Source organism: Molothrus ater, chromosome 7, assembly GCF_012460135.2.
Source record: "Molothrus ater isolate BHLD 08-10-18 breed brown headed cowbird chromosome 7, BPBGC_Mater_1.1, whole genome shotgun sequence".
Classification (NCBI taxonomy): domain Eukaryota; kingdom Metazoa; phylum Chordata; class Aves; order Passeriformes; family Icteridae; genus Molothrus; species Molothrus ater.
In genome coordinates, this window is record NC_050484.2 from 25,978,256 (window position 1) to 25,994,262 (window position 16,007).

The 16,007-nt window shown below is 39.9% G+C and overlaps 1 protein-coding gene across 4 annotated transcripts in view; it reads left to right on the plus strand.

The window, feature by feature from the left end:
* The window catches only part of EPB41L5 (erythrocyte membrane protein band 4.1 like 5), a 52,217-nt gene that overhangs the window by 622 nt on the left and 35,588 nt on the right, over window positions 1–16,007 (plus strand). For all 4 annotated transcript variants that reach the window (XM_036386483.2, XM_054515362.1, XM_036386482.2 and 1 more), the window contains exons 2-4: window positions 415–599; window positions 10,928–11,032; window positions 15,878–15,920. In XM_036386483.2, coding sequence (XP_036242376.1) covers window positions 420–599; window positions 10,928–11,032; window positions 15,878–15,920 — 328 coding nt within the window. In that variant the 5' untranslated portion in view covers window positions 415–419. The remainder of the gene's footprint in view (window positions 1–414; window positions 600–10,927; window positions 11,033–15,877; window positions 15,921–16,007) is intronic.

Sequence of the window (16,007 nt, forward strand, 5' to 3'; positions counted from 1 at the left end):
TGCCTCCCAGCTGTGCAAGATCACCGTCTCTGAGGAGCGCGCCGTGGCGTTTGTGCTATTGAAAGATTGCGGAGAGCAGTAGGTGATCTGCACGATCGCTGTGTTTTCCCTTAAGCGTAGTTTCGTGTATTCCCAAGAAGTCACCCAGCCGTCTTCACAGTTCTGAAGTTTGGGTTTATTTCAAAAGTCTCTTTCTAAGACTTTCACAGCCAAAGACTGTGGGTGTTTAAATATAAGTGAAAATCTGTTTGATCCTTGACGTTTCTTTATCAAAGTCTGGGATTCTCTAATAACTTTATTGCAGCTTTTTTTCTTTTTTTTTCTGACTCCGTTTGAGGTTTGTTTGGTTTGGTTTTGGGGTTTTTCTTCTGTATAAAACTTAACCCTGTTCATTTTCTCTGTTGGGTGTTGTAGCAAAGATGCTGAGCTTTTTCCGCCGCACGCTGGGACGCCGGTCCATGCGAAAGCATGCAGAGAAGGAAAGGCTGAGAGAGGCCCAAAGGGCTGCGACCCACATCCCTGCAGCTGGGGATGCCAAATCCATCATCACCTGCCGAGTGGCGCTGCTGGACGGCACAGATGTCAGCGTGGACTTACCGGTATGAGCGATCCAAGTGTGTTTTTGAAATACGCTTGGGTTGTGTTATTCTGATGTGGATTGCTGTTTGCAAGTTAGGTAAAGGCATTGCTGTTTGCTGTTGGTAGTCGGCCCTGTGCCTTGATGTCCACTAAGTTGCTGCTCATAAAAAGGTTCTGAAAGAATAGTTAACTTTGGCATTCACTGAAATTCGAGAGTGTTTGCTGGATGTCATCATGCCTTACGCACGGAACACCTTCTAATGTTTTAATGCAATTTTTGTGCCAGGGCATAACTTAGAGAGAGCAGCCTGTTTGGTGAATTGGGTTTTCTTTTTGGTGAGCTATCTGTCTTGACAAAGAAGGTGAATCTCTTGGTGAAACTTGTTGACGAGGGGGATGAGCAGAAGTACCAGCAGGAATTTCTGTGTGGGTTGGGTTTGGTCTGGTTTTGTGTCAGAGGTAGACACAGTTTTTAGCGCTAACTTGAGAGGGGAGGGGAAGAGGAAAAATCTGCTTCCTTCCCCTCCTCAGGGCAGATTATATAGTAGGGATTGTCTCATGGCATGGTGCTTTATTCCGAGTGAGGTGTTAGCCACTGTTTTACATTTCTAAAGCTTCCTTAATATGCACGTGCCTGTTCTGCTTGCCTAATTGCATACCTGTTTTTGGCCAACAGGATGAGCAGCAGCACCAGAAGTGATGTGCTCTGTTTTTCCATTACCATGTGTTATAGTTGTTTGTGACTTGTTTTAAGCTCACAGAACTGAGCATTAGGAAGTTAGGAAGGTGTGGATCTGCGAGACCTGACTAGTTCCAGAGGATTTTGGCTGCAATCACAGTTGTGCTGGTGTTGGAACTGCTGACTAGAAAGAAAAGCTGCTTCAAGACTGGCTGCTCCACACAGCTCTTTCTTCCCTTTCTTTTTTAATCGTGGAGTGTTTAGGTAGTGCTAGGAAGTCAGCTTGATTGAGCAGTGCTGTTGACTTAGCAGAAATAACTCTTATGATATCCTGAACCCCAAATAATCTAGAGTCAGAGAAACCCTTTGACATCTTTATTTGCAAAGTGACTGTACAGATAGGCGTTTATAGAGGGTGGTAAAGTCAATTTGTAAATCTCTGAAGCAATGTAATGAATATATCCAGTGCTGCTTAGTGCCTAGGATGTTTGATTTGAGGCCAGGAATGCCCACAAACACTTAATAGCAAGAGTTAACACTTAAAAAGTACTCAAGTTTATATTGGTGTCTCTGCATAAGCAGAGCAGTAATCTTTGGAGCTGGAGTCGGCTCTGTAGGCAAATTCCTGGTGGCTCCAGCAACATTTCTAAGGCTTTGAGGAGCATAAATTGAACCTGAAGAGGTGTCACGACCTGCCACCTGGCCTATAAATCTCAGACCGGGGTGCAGTAGTAACTATTTACTTCTCCAAGAAACTCTTTTCACTCCGGATTTTTTTCTTTGAAAGCCAGTATAGATCCTTGACTGTGAACATCTGAGTTATGAGTAACAGTAACCAAATTGGCGTAGCCAGATGTGGTAATTAGAGTGCATCGTCAGTGGCTGACATGTACCAGTTTCTTCAGTGATTAAAGTACAATAAATTAAAAGTAAATTAAATGTTTCATTTCAAACTTCCTAGAGTGTTTATTCTTGTTTCTCCACTTTCATCATTCATATTTTGAGGTTGACTCTTAAAAAGGAAAGAAAAAAGGGTAGGAGAGACAGGGGATGAAGTGGGGGAGGATACAAAATCCTCGCAACACAACATCACTTTGTAAAATATAAAGCTTAAATTAAAAATACATGTGTATATTTATTTTCTTTTACAAAAACTTTCTTTGAGAATCTTTGTGCTCTTTGAGTTAAGATATTTTACAAGATTGGTACTGTTACCTTTTTGGCAGTAAATTTGCTTTAAAATGAACTCTTTCTCTCCAAGAGGTGCCCCCTGCTCTGCCAGTTCGTTTGTGCACAGTCGCATTGTCTACCTAAGCACTGTGAAAATGTTCAATTAAAAAAATAAGTAACAAAGCTTTTCTTAAGCATGAATCATTTAGCAAACAGGTTAGTTCACAGCCAGAGAAAGGGTTGTCTAGGCAGGAATGAATGCCATACCTTTTTAAATCCATGGCTACACAAATACTTTACAGTGGCATAAGCTGTTGCTGCCACAGGAAGAAAAGATGTTGCTTTCGTTATTGCGTTTGTCCTTGTTTTCTCATACCCCTTGGCAGAAGAAACAGTATTTTAGCAGCCAGGCAGTAAGCTAAGTCAAGAAAATGCTGTGGCTGAAAATAATCAGTATAATTTCGTTATGTAGTTTCCAGCTGGAGCAATTCTCCAATCTGGTTCCCCATGTGCCTCCCCAAATGTGGTGAAGAAGCATTTAGAGGTGATACCAGGCTCAAGTTTGCTCAAAAAGCTGTTGAGCTCTATCCTTACAGTAATTTTTTTACTGAGAAGAGTATTCTGCATTTACAGTCATTGATATAATTGAACCTGAGATTGCTGAATTTCTCCTTAATTAAAAAAAGAAAAAAGAAAGGCAAAAACAACAGCAAGAAGCAACCACCAGGGATGTTGCTATGTAAGCCAAACACTTTGAGAATTATGAAGTAGCAAAGACTGATATTTTATGAATATTGACAATGAGATGGAAGGGACAGGTTGTAAATGATGCAGTTGAGATTTAACTTATTAGACACAGAGCCAGGATTTGAGCAGTAACTCTGCTTTTTGTCCACTGATCTTATCTTTGGTGTCTGTCAAGCCACTTAATCTTTCTGCTTTTCTATGTCTTCTGTTGTTTTTAATTAGAAAATGCCTGACTTGAACTTTTCACCAAAGTTGCAGTCATACACAGTACATAGACTGGATTCTTTGCAGGAATCTACTGCTTGTGTAGCTATGTAAATGACTGAAGAATGTCAGTGTCATGTGTACTATTCACTGACATCTTGGTATGTTCAAAATGGGAGGCATGAACTTAATGCAAGTTATCAGTGTTATTTTGGGGCAGATTGAATTATGTCAGATTTTTTCCCACAGCTTCATATCAGATTTAAAGTTGTTTTTTGACCTGGTAGTTTCCCTCTTACCATTCTTTTGAAGCTTTGCATTCAGCCGTTTTTACAGATTTATGTGCCTAGTGAAACACTAAGAAGCTTGTTACTTTGTTAATCTTAAAAAAGTTTTTATAAGGTAGATGTTGTCTGTAAATGCTGCTGTGGATGTTGTTCATTATACATTCTGCTTTTCTGTTAACTTGAGTTAAGCTTGGACAAACGTCAGGTTGTGCTTTTTCTTCCCATTGTTTAAGATCCGTGGGTGGAATGTTTACTGAGTGGTATGAGTGGTGAGAGGACAAGAACTCTGTTTTGCTGACATCCCTTATCTCACTTTTCATCCTGTTCCCATGCAAAACTAAACTACATCTTCCCCCACTGCACCTCTGGAATTCCCAAGGCTCAAAAGCCATGAACAGCCCTGGTTTATTACCTGAAGATTCCATCAGCTCAGTCATACCACTCTGATCTGTCAAGGGAACCCCTCAACAGCTGGAACACCAGCTCTCTTGGTGCTCGTGGTTTGTGAGGAAAGACAAGTTGGTGAGGGGGTACTTGGAAGTACACAAAACTTTTATCTGGCATCACCAACAACTTATGAAATAATTAGGAACAAAAGTGTTTGTCAAGAGTTTAAAATACACTGCTGTTTTAAGTAATAGAGAGCTCCAGAGGATTTTAAAATCAAAATATTTTACAATTGAGTATTTGTTTACTTAATTCTATGCTATCCATAGTAGTAATTGGGAGAGGGAAAAGATAACGTAGATAGGGGGAGAAATGTTAATATAAATAATGTAAATACGTGCACTTGAAATATAAAATTTTTGGTTTGCTTTTTATGAGGGTGAAAGGTCAGCCTTACAAGAGAGACAGATAGTAAGTGCAGGGTCTTATGGAAACAGAACTGTACTTGTGGAAGCCAGCTGTGTTTCAGTAAAAAAACCTGACCCTGCCTAACCCACAATTTACATAATCTTCTCATGGATAATGGAGCGTTAATTGTATTCCAGTTTCTGTATGTGCAAAGTTTTAGGTAAATGCTTCCTGGTGGTATAAGATGAAAGAGAGAAATGATGAGAATGGATGCTCTCTCTGAGTAGTTTTTTATCTTGGAATATTCCTTATTACACATGCATGAAATTTGATATGGAGGTTGCAAAATGAGATGGTTTTGTCCTTATTATAATGAAGTATCATTAGAACAAGGTCTTGTATAAACCAGTCCAGTGGTTGTGTGTAAGAGTGGAATTGAACTAAGCTGTTTAGACTTTTGGAGTATAAAACAAGATGAAAAAAGGACTGTATCTGTGGTGACTATTTTAAATAAAAATTAAGAAATCTATCTGGAATGTAAAAATCATTACTGAGTGCCAGTAGCTTTTTGTTTGGTGAGAGATGATTTGTGTTGATCTGACTGCAAGATCAGAGATGCATTGTGGTAGTTGATTTTACTCAATAATCCACTCTGGTTTATTAAAAACTTTTGGAATATTTATGGCCACTTGCTGAATATTTGTGGATGTAAATGTGAAATGCAAAATGCTCTTCCTGGCATGGATGCTGATGAACAAGAAAATCTCATACTGTTAAAAATGCTAGAAAATCAGTCATCAAATAAAATGAGTACTCTGTGTTCAAGGCTGACCTCTAAAGTTTCAAAATAAAGCTCAGCTGACAGAAGTAGTAACTACATAAACATTTGAACGTGCCCCTTTTTGTGTGTGCTGAGGCTATAAAGTTTTGGATTAAAACTTTATTTATTTCCCATGTGATCTTCTGTCTGAAAGTATTGACATGCTTTTGAGTGTTTGCTTAAACTTCTGAAAGAGCTTTAGGGGACTGAAAGTGGACAAAATGATTGGCGAGCCGGAGCAGAGGCGCTGCTGTCCGGGCGGTGGGAGGGGGCCGGCGGCAGTGCAGGGTGAGCCGGTGCTTCCTGGGGTGCCTGAAGACTGAAATCCTTGCTGAGATCGAGCCTGAGCCAGGGGATGCTGAGTGCCTGTGCCCTGTGAGCAGCACAGGCTGCCCGCACAGGGTCCTGCTCACAGCCCAGCCGCTTCGGGGCCGGGGCAGGCGGGCATTTCAGGCTCGGGGCAATGCTCCGTGCCCTGGCACTGGCGGAAAGGAGGGAGGAAGGGAGCAGCTGGCAGCAATCTCTGCTGCTTGAAGAGAAAATTGTTTGGCCTGCAGTGTGCTGCCAGAGTGTTTCTGGGGCTTGTGCTGCAGGCTGGTTTAGTTGCCTGAAAGTTTCACATTCCTAACTCACAGCGAATTTTATCTGGAGTCTTGCTTTCCTGCTGAGCTGCCTCTGCAAAGAGCTCAAAGGCTTGGGACTCTCTGGTGCTCTTAATCAGAGTGCTCGTGAGAAAGCTGCAGGTGGAACACCAAATAAAACTGAAATGTTTGACAATATAATAGGGGGAGGCATTTAATCTGTAAACCTTAATACTGAACAAGCAATGTGGAAATATTCTGTATTAGAAAGAATTAAAAAATGGATTAAATCAAATTGGTAGTTAAAAGATAAAAATGGTCAGGAAGTTGAAACAGAGGCTTCCACAAAACAAACTGTCAGACATGAATGTTTTGAGGCTTTGTCTTATGTAATAGGGTCAATAAGCCTGAGCACAGTAAATTAAAATCCTCCTACATAGCACTCTAATGATTGTACAGTTAGGATTGGGTATTGAAAAAAATTCTTTATGACAATTTTTGGGAAATACCTTCTTTCTCCAGAGAATAAAAGAACAAAATATTTAATCCCAAATGTTTACCTTCCTGTACTTGTGAGACACTGAGTAAATACAAGAATTGATAAGCTGTGTCTGGAGGTAGAAATTCTCTCCAGCCTTCCAGCCTGCAGGGTTTTATATTCACAAGTGTGTATAGCAGTGTTGTCAAAAACTGAGGATAAACCAGAGAAAGAAGCACTAGAAGAATTAGTGTTTTGCTGCCAGTGGCATCTTTAGATGAAGAAGAAAATTGACTGGAGAGTTTGGAAAAGTTATTTGTAGGAGTGGTGCTTGGTGTTTGAGGAGAGGAGCAGCTCCATTTGTAGGTCAGAACTTAAAGCCATAAGAAGATCAGGGTGATACAAATAATGTGTACTTCTAACGCTGCCTTTGTAACAATAAAGGGTTTTAACCCTCCAATTCTGCAGCAAACTTTAATGGTGTTAACTATAGACACCTTTTGTGTGATATTGGTATGAAATCTTCTTCCTTTAAAGCTCACTGTTGAAAAACCTGTTGAAGCTTTCTCACTGTTGAAGCTTAGGTATTTGAAACCTGTGGTTTCAGAGAAGAGGATTTACTTCATTTAAAAAATGGGCAGGCTTATCTGCTGCTTCTGTGCTGCTGTGCTCTGCAAACATGCATAGGTGACATCCTAGCAACTGGGTAGCTGTAAATCCTGAATAGGGACCCATACCTTCTCTGTGTGTGTAAATGGTGTATTTCTAAGGAAGCTCGTATGCATATGAATGGTAACCCTCCTGGTAAGTTGACAAAAACCAGGAAGGAAAGTTTTTGCCACTTGGTAGCTATTGAAGACAATAGCTACTGTTAGTTATTGTTAATAAAAATGTTAATGTGATCATTTGAAGAAATCTAAACAAAAAGTACAGCTGCAAAGATGCAAGGGATAGTTAGTCCCATGAAGGTAGTGTTATTCATCTATTTTTTCCAAAGTTCTTCTTGTATAGGGCCCTCCATTTCTTCACAAAGAAAGAAATAAACAGGAGAGATTATTTTCTGATAAGTATTTAAATTAGTTGTTTTATTAGGTGAGTATTTTGATCTTGGGTTTTTTTCCCCAAGTTTTGGGAAAAAAAGAACTACTTTGCTGCGATTAAAAACTTGAAGTGAGCCATTCAACTGGTGCTCACCAGCACAAGCTCCTCTCCAGTGACTGTGAGCTTGTGCTGCTCCTCCAGCGCTGCTGTGTCCTGGCTGCTCTGTCCTGAAAGAGGCTTTGACCTTTGATCCGGCAGGTTTGGAGCACCTGGCTGGCTTCTCCTCATGGATGCGTGTCCATGAAATAGCCGATACTCTGAGACCGTGAGAAGAGGGTATAAATGCTGCCTTTCAGGTTTTAGGCAGTGGCTGCGATGCCTGAGCCGAGGAGAATGTGCCGGGATCGCCTTAGCCGGCAGTGAAGGGACAAACCAGCGCGCCGAGGTGAACACCCAGCCTTGTTGCTGAGCTACCGGGCTGAGCCCAGCCTGTGGAACACCTACTCAGCCAGCAATTGCAGTTATTAAGAGCAGCAGGAGATGTCATTAGTTGGGAGCATCCCTTTCATTGGGGAAAGGGGGGGAGGGGGCGGGGGCCGTGTGATTCATTCCCAAGTGATCAGAAGATGCTTTTATCCAGTGTGGCAAAACCAGGAGAGGTCCTGCCCTATGTATATGGTGTATTTTGTTTACATTTTCCTGTTGTTCATTCTCCGGCTGTGAGATGTTTGCTGTTGCTTCCTAGAGAGAATAGCAAACTCTGTAAGTCAAATAGTCAGGTTTTACTGAATTGCAAACCCATGAGGAGTTTAATTTGTGCCCTGAAGGGAGGACCAGCTACTGGCTGGACTGCTTGTGAGTGGTGTTGTTAATAGTTCATCAGTAACCATTAAACAGTTTAAAAATATTTGTCCTTTGAGTGTAACCTGAGCTCTGCTGTAAGGGAAAGAAAGGAGGGGGGGGGGAAAGCATAGGACAGCAACAGGGTAAAAATGTCACTTTCACAGAATCACAGAATATTCTGAATTGGAAGGAACCCACGAGGATCATCAAGTCTAACTCTTAATGGCCCATACGGGGTTTGAACCCGCAACCTTGATGTTATTAGCACCAATGTTGCCATAAGAAAGTTAGGGCAATTTTTTACAAGAAAATGTAATAAAGTGTATCTTGGCTCTTTGAAAACTCTTGAGATCTCAGTTTTATTGAGTACAAAAAAATTAATTTTGATTAATGAAAGTTGACTGGTTACAAAGCATTAATATTTTTGGTTGCTGTTTGTTTAAGGAGGAAGGACTTAAGTAAAGTAAAGCATGTGTGACACTTCTGCTGACTTGCACCAAATACAGCTGCTGATGATTTAAGTCATATGCAAAGTAGTGCACAATTAATTCCATGTTGACAGCCCTGGTGATTTAAGTCAGAGAACAACCAGAAGTCCTGCAGGTCTTTCCACAGCTGCTCCACTGCTTCTTCAGGGGCTTTATCCCACATTAGTTTTTCAGGGTCCAGTTAATCTTCGAGTCCTCTGCTGAGATTTCTGAAATGTGGAACACATTCTGAGACTAATCTGACACTGCAGAAATTTAAGTTTTGCTCGTGGGTAGTCTGAAGTAGTATGTGTAGTATTCCAGGCTGGAGTCAAAGTGCTTCTGTCACCAGCAGGGAATTTGCTGAGATAACTGGTTAATTCCACTTTTTAAAGATGATCTACAGAGAAATTGAGAAGGATCTCAAATGTTCTGCTCAATAAGGGGAGATTTTGCGCTAGTTTTAGACAAGCTACTGAAAGCTTCATGCAACATAGAATGTTTTTCTAGTTTTGCTGTTGCAGGTGCTGAATTGATTTCACTTGTATTATTATATTAATGTTTAAGTAGAAGATATCCTGTGTTGAGAAACATATCAACAATTTGATGCCTTGGTCTTTCCAAACTGGGGCTACAGACTCTACTAAGAAAGAAGGGTATGGGTTTGTATGTGTAGATGGTTTGCCTTAAGGTTTCTGTTTGAACTGGTGTTTAATAAATCTGTTATTGCCTGAGAAATTATTTTTTCCTGAGACCAACAGAGGACACTTTGTCTGAATGAATTTGATAGGTTGACATTTAGTATTTGTATTATACAATGTTTTGTAGATGCTATGGTTTGTGAAGTTGCCTGCTGGCCCAAATGCCTTCCATTCCTGCTATTCTCCCCAGTACCTGGAAAGAAATAACTGTGTGAGAATTTGCTTAGACAGGCTCTGTTTGCAAACTTTTTTTTAGGATTTTGCTTTCATCTTTGATATGTTGTGTTGCATTTAACTGATACATGAAGTAAACCAATGATGGTGATTGCAAAGTTGAATATAAAATATTTGAAGATCAGGGTAGAAGAAGGTGACAAGAATTACAGCATGCAACTTTACTTACTTAGGTATTACTGATTAAACCAGATTATTTCTGAGAACAAGAATTTGTCTGGCCCAGAATTTTGAGAGCTGTACTAAATTTGCTACTAGCTTACTAAATATGTGCTTAGAAAGTTATCCCATTTCTCATGTTGTGAATGTATAAATATTGAGGTAAAATCTTGCAAGATGGTGGTTTTACAGAAATAGAGAAACCCTTCAGCTGCTGGCAGAGTAAGCATAATGTCTGCATTTCTTTGCATTTAATTTTTTTTACACTATGACCTTTACTCTGATCTAATAATTTATTAATGTATTTTATTACATTTAAGCATCTTATATATAAAAACTCTTTAACTATTATTTCCATTTTTTGTTATAAAGGAGCTCACAGCATGAAGAATATACGTTGTGTAGAAACTGCTCAGTGCTATTTATGTGCCTTCTCTTTAAAAACAACTGTTTAATTTTTTAGATCATCACTGTAAAAATGAAGTTTCCTTGGGGCTAGAGCTGTTTTTTTCATAAATTATGTATGAGCATATGAGCTGGCTTTTTGCACCTGGAAGTTAGTTTTATGAACTTAGTTTTGTAAATGCGATATCTCAGTGCTGTTGATTCAAGTTGCTTGCCCCAGACTGTTTCCTAGTAGTTGTTAAAAGCACTTGCTAATGGAATGCTATCTCCTAATTCAATGGGTTTTGCTACCTGCTTCTAAACGGGTGAAACACCTAGATACCAAACAGTAGTAAATTCATAAGCAATTTGCTGTACTTGGCCCCTAAAGTTTTCCAGTACATTGGTTATTGCAATTGTACTGGCTGTGTTTCCAGTTCTATTGAATGTCAGTGAGTAAGGAAAGCCTAAAAGCAAAAATGATAAAATGACATTTTAACACTTTTGGCAAGTCAGTGCTGACATTTTCCAAGAAAGGAGATTATGCAAGTTCTTTATGGATATTCTGTGTTTCTTGTGGGGTGTACATTTGCCTTTTAGAGAAGAAGCCATCAGAAAATACAAGGGGGTGAAAAAAGGTGTCCACATTATATTTTCAGAAACTAAATTTTTGTAATTAGAATATAATGTGTGCAGAGAAAAAGGTAGATGCTACAATAAATCTACCTGCTGTGTACTAAGTCCTGTTATCTTTTCAGAAAAAAGCCAAAGGCCAGCTCCTGTTTGAGCAAATCATGTATCATCTGGACCTTATCGAAAGCGACTACTTTGGATTGAGGTTCATGGATTCAGCACAAGTGGCAGTAAGTAGTTATGCTCTTTTTTAAGCAACAATGTAAAAGTTGAATCCTAGTACTGACAAAAATGTTATAAGAAAGCTGCCTTTTGTGAATTAAGTTTTGTGCAGAAGCTCTGTAGCGTGTGATTTTCCGTGTCCCCAAGTTTAATTCTGCCTCCAGCACTCTAATGTATGACCATGCTGTTGTGTCTCTTCCTTTCTTGTTTCCACATGTTCCTGTCACACTCCTGTTGTCACTAGGCAGGCTGGTCCAGTTGGACCCCAGAGCCTGGTGTGTGGTGTAGAAACTCTTGGTGCTGATGATACAGAGAGGATGGAGCAAAATTAGAGTGTGCTTAGCCCTTTTGTTGTGTGCTATACAGAGAGGAGAAGGTTTTCCTTTGCAAATGTTGTCAGCTTTCTTGTCAGCAAAAGTCATCTTAATATCTGCTTGCAGGAGGGGTATACCTTTGATTTGTTCAAATCATTTGTGACTCAGACCTGCAACTGTAAGTTTTTAGGAGGCTACGGGTGTGTTTGGATGTATCAGTTTGACTTGAGGGCTCTTCCAAGCCCAAGTTTGTTGGTGTTTTATTGTGTGTTTCTAAAAATGTAAGGTTTTGAAATCAGAAGCAGAGCATTGTCAGTAGTAACCACAGTTCTTTCACTTGTGGGCTATGCAGTTTTATATAGATGCTTCTTATAGTCAAGTATTTATTCCTACCTAGGGTAGCTGCAAGTTAAGTGAGCCTTTAGGCAAGGAGGGTTTTTTTCTTTGTCCTGAATCCCTGCAACTTAATCTTGTATTCACTTAGCCCAACATCCCCAGGTAGAATGAGATTGGTGTTTCCTGCTGCATATGTCAATCTTATTTGTTAGATGTATAACCTAATTGTTTTTGAGTTTTAAGGCCACTTCAGAATTATTTCATGCTTAGGATGGCAGACAGGAAGCACAGACAGTTGAGCTAAATATCAGAATTGTTCAAGGTCAGCATACAAAAATGGAGGCAGTGATTTATATTCCTTTATTTCTATGAAGATCTGTGTCCATAACAGTTTGAAGGTGATCTCTTAGTTGTTGCAACTTTGTATAAAGGCAAAAAAAAAAAAATCCACAAACTTGAACCTTTGAAAGAAGCTAACAGCTTTGGATGCAGTGCTCCACCCCAAAGCACTTATAACCTGATGGCTTCTTTCCAGAATTATTGTGATCAAATCTTATGCTTAGCATGTAATTGTAGAGATTATGCTCCTCAGAGAAAATTGTTGGTGTTCTGCATCTGAAGCAAACTTCATGGCCACTGGGATTAGCTGCTGGTGGTCTGTAGTTCCCAGTAGTGAAAGTGGTCTTAAACCCCTTGCAGAACAGAAACATTTAACACTAAAGATACACTAACAGATGGATGGCATTCAGAGCCATGCACAGAACAGAAATGAGGAAACAGCCTATTGCATACCATTTTATATTTCTCAAATCATTTTAGCTGTGCTCAGCATGTGCAGTCCAAGATGCTGAGTATTGATAGCGAAGTACTCTATTGCATTTATCTTTTTGTTTCAGAAAAGCAGTGGTCTGTATGGTTAAGGTATCCTAACTCAGTTTCTGCCTCGTGGCTTCTGATGTATTTCCCTGTCTCCAGGATCTTGTGAGATCATAGTGGGTTAATTTTAACTGGTAGAATTATCTATATGATAATTTTTTTCTCTTCCTGATCTGCTAGAAAATAAACCTATTTCATCTTGAAATGTGTTAATAAGAATTAATCTTTTCTGCCACAGCAGTGGCTCATGCCTTGCTTTTTCTAGCAAATTATTACTGCCAGTCCAGAGGGCACATGACTGAATATTTGATACTGCACAATCTACCAGGTACAGGGGATTTCAAACTCTGTTTGCTTCCTTTTTTTAACTATGTGTGACTGAAAAGCAGCAGAGTAGAGATAACAATCTGTTTAAACTGGACCTTAATGATGAGCTGTGTATAATGAAGCAGAAAAGATTGAATTTTGCCAGAAGAGCTGAATGCAACAGTCAGCAATAATTACTTGCTTTAAGAAATGAAGAACTGTTGCAATAGCAGCCATTCCTGCAGAAAGAGCTGGCAAGTTTTAGCAGAAACCCAATGTGCAGCTGGAAACAAAGAACAGAGACTAATCAAGTGACTTGTCCAAGATTATTTAGGAGACCTGTTAAATAAACTGTGTAAGAATCCAGTCCCTTACTGCAGAGAGAATTGTCCACTGGCTCTGAAGGATATAATCTTTCTGCTATCCAATTTCAATCTAAGAATATTGCCATACTTGCTAGTTACTTTTACTGATACAAACTAGCAATACATAGTTATACAAAAGTTTTAGAAATCCCACGCTTGTTTTAAGTACAAATAAGTTTTCAGTAGATCTGTTGTGAACAACTGAAGGATTTCTTTTTTTTCATCCTTTTCTGCTGCTGAAGTGATCACTAGTTGGGTGTTAAAGATTTCCTGGGGAGTGGGGCAAACCCAGATAATGGAAACTACCTGGCATTTTGGAATTTAGTATTCAAATAATAGCTTCTTTTAAAATGTTCTTGAAACCATTAGTGAAATGAAAGAATTGTTGTTTTCACGTGATTTCTGTGTTCACTCTAGTCTGCTGTTCAGGAAGAGATCAATTTTAGCCTCAACATCTTGTCTAACAAACCTCCTTTGCCCAAACTTCTTGAAATGTTGCTGGGTGAGGATTTGAGGGGTTTTTGTATGTGCTTTGTTTTTAATTTCTGGAGCACCAAACCTTTAGTCAGGACTTCCAGTACTCTGCGCAGCCTGTTGTTTGTAATGCCTTCTGTTTAGCAAACTTTATCTCTGATTTTCAGCTGTGCTGTGCAAACCCTCATCAAAAGTAAACTTTTTTTCCAGGTCCACTTGGATTCCATTATAATCACTTGGAATAAATCTCAAGCTTCTTGACGTCTGTGTCTGTCCATTCATTTGTTGGTTTTGGGGCTGGTTTTTTTTTTTTTGTTTGTTTCATTCCCACCCCCACTTAAAAGCAGTTCTGTTTCCCTTCTGCCTTGCACATCATCACCATTGAGCAGAGCTCCTGTGGGCAGCAGTGGTCAGAGCCCAGCAGAGTGAAATGCTATCGGTGCCTGTCATGGGCCTGCCTCTCTGTTGCCTTCCCATGGAATGTGGAGGAGATGAGAGAAAACAGGAGGGAGATGAAACAGGGGTCACAGCCAGCCCTGGAGCCTAGAAAGGGCTCTCCTTGCCATTTCAGTATCTAAATCACCTGCAAGCCTCCAGCTGTGTGGTTTCTATATTTTTTTGGTAGAGGAAGGAGTAAGTAAACTCTCTTACAGCAAGTGAGTTTACAGAATAGGAAAAAAGATTATATGATTTCCTTGTAGAAAAAAAATTGCTTAACTCCCATTTCACTGGTAGCGTAAGCAAAATTTATGTAAATATTTGCTTCATTCCTCCTTAAGCTTCCTGCTTTATTTTAAAAATGTATTAGATACATTTCAGATAGCTCTCTGTAGCTACTTAGTTTGAATAGGCAATGAGAGCATTCTCAGCTGTGTGCACAGCAGCAGCAGATGGTTTAAGCATTCTCATCTGCAGCTAATACAGCAATCAGTCACAGCCCGGCTGTGTTACAGGCTGACTTCAGCTCTCTGCAGAAGGCAGGGCTGTTCTGCAGGCAGGAATGTGTTTACACTTGGCAGTGCAACCTGAAAATACTGGTTCTTTTTCATACCCTTCTTGCTTTTCTGTCCTCCCTGGAGCTCCCTGTGAACTTCATGTCACACTGTTTAACAAAAGGAGTCTTACTAAGTCTATAATTCATCGGTATTAGTTGCCTGGTGATGTTTGGGATTGATCTGATGAGGTGTTGCTCCCTGGGCAGGTGAACCATGCAGGACATGGTGTGTCAGGTAGTTGGCTCTGGCTGTTGAGTCAGTGCAATTATGCTGGTCAGGGTGCCATGTTTCCTGTTTGGGTGAGTCACCTCCTTCGGAGGAGGGAGCTGTTGGCCCTGCACAGCACTAGGAGGGAGATCTGTCCCGCTAGATGTGTGTTGGATTTCCAGCTTTAACTTCTGCTATAAACTCTTCAGCAGTGCCATTATGTGCAATTATTTTGGGGAGCATCGTGTACATGTGTAGGTATTTCAATCTGCCAAGAATAGCTTTTTCACATGCTGTTGTACACAGTGTAAGTCAAGCCATTATTTTGGCTTCTTGTCCAGTATATAGCTTATAATTAGCATTAGTAGGTGAGGCAGTAACTTGTCCTCCCATGTGACAGTTGCTGAAATGTCACCCGTGAATAGATTTTTGAGAATTAGGTAGAGCTGACTCTGATGTTGGGACACATCAGACAGCTCTGCTGTTACTGCACTTGAGTCATCAAAAGAAAATGCCTGAAAGCCAGCAATATTTATTTTGTCTCTCCCCTTCCTGCCCCAAGTAAACATCACACACAGCTGAGTGCCAGAGTCTTCAGCTATGATTTGTGCTTCTCTGGCTGATTGTCACTGGCTGACCTACTAATGTGTGAATTAAGTGTTTGTCTGGACAGGATGAAAATCTAGTGAAGTGGTTTGCTAGTATGTTTATTTTTCTTTTAAGTAGACAATGCTGTCTTGAAGATTTGGTCTAAATAAGGTACTACAGGATGTTTCTGTTGTTCAAAACTGACATTTTGCATTACAAACTTTGAGCAAAACAAACTTCAGCAAGCACAGAAAGCTATGAATTGTGAAAGATTTGAATTAGATTGTTTTAACAAACTACTTGTTATTCCAAGATGGTCTTCACACTTCCTTTTTTGTTCTTTCTGGGAGATTTCTCTATTGATAATTCAGTGAAATTAATTTATTTTTCAGCATTGGCTGGACAACACCAAAAGCATTAAAAAGCAAGTTAAAAGTAAGTGTCCTTTCCCTTTTCTCTTGGGACATTGTATTTAACATACAGAAAGCACAGCCAGTTGAAATGGGTGGTGGGGGCAGTGTC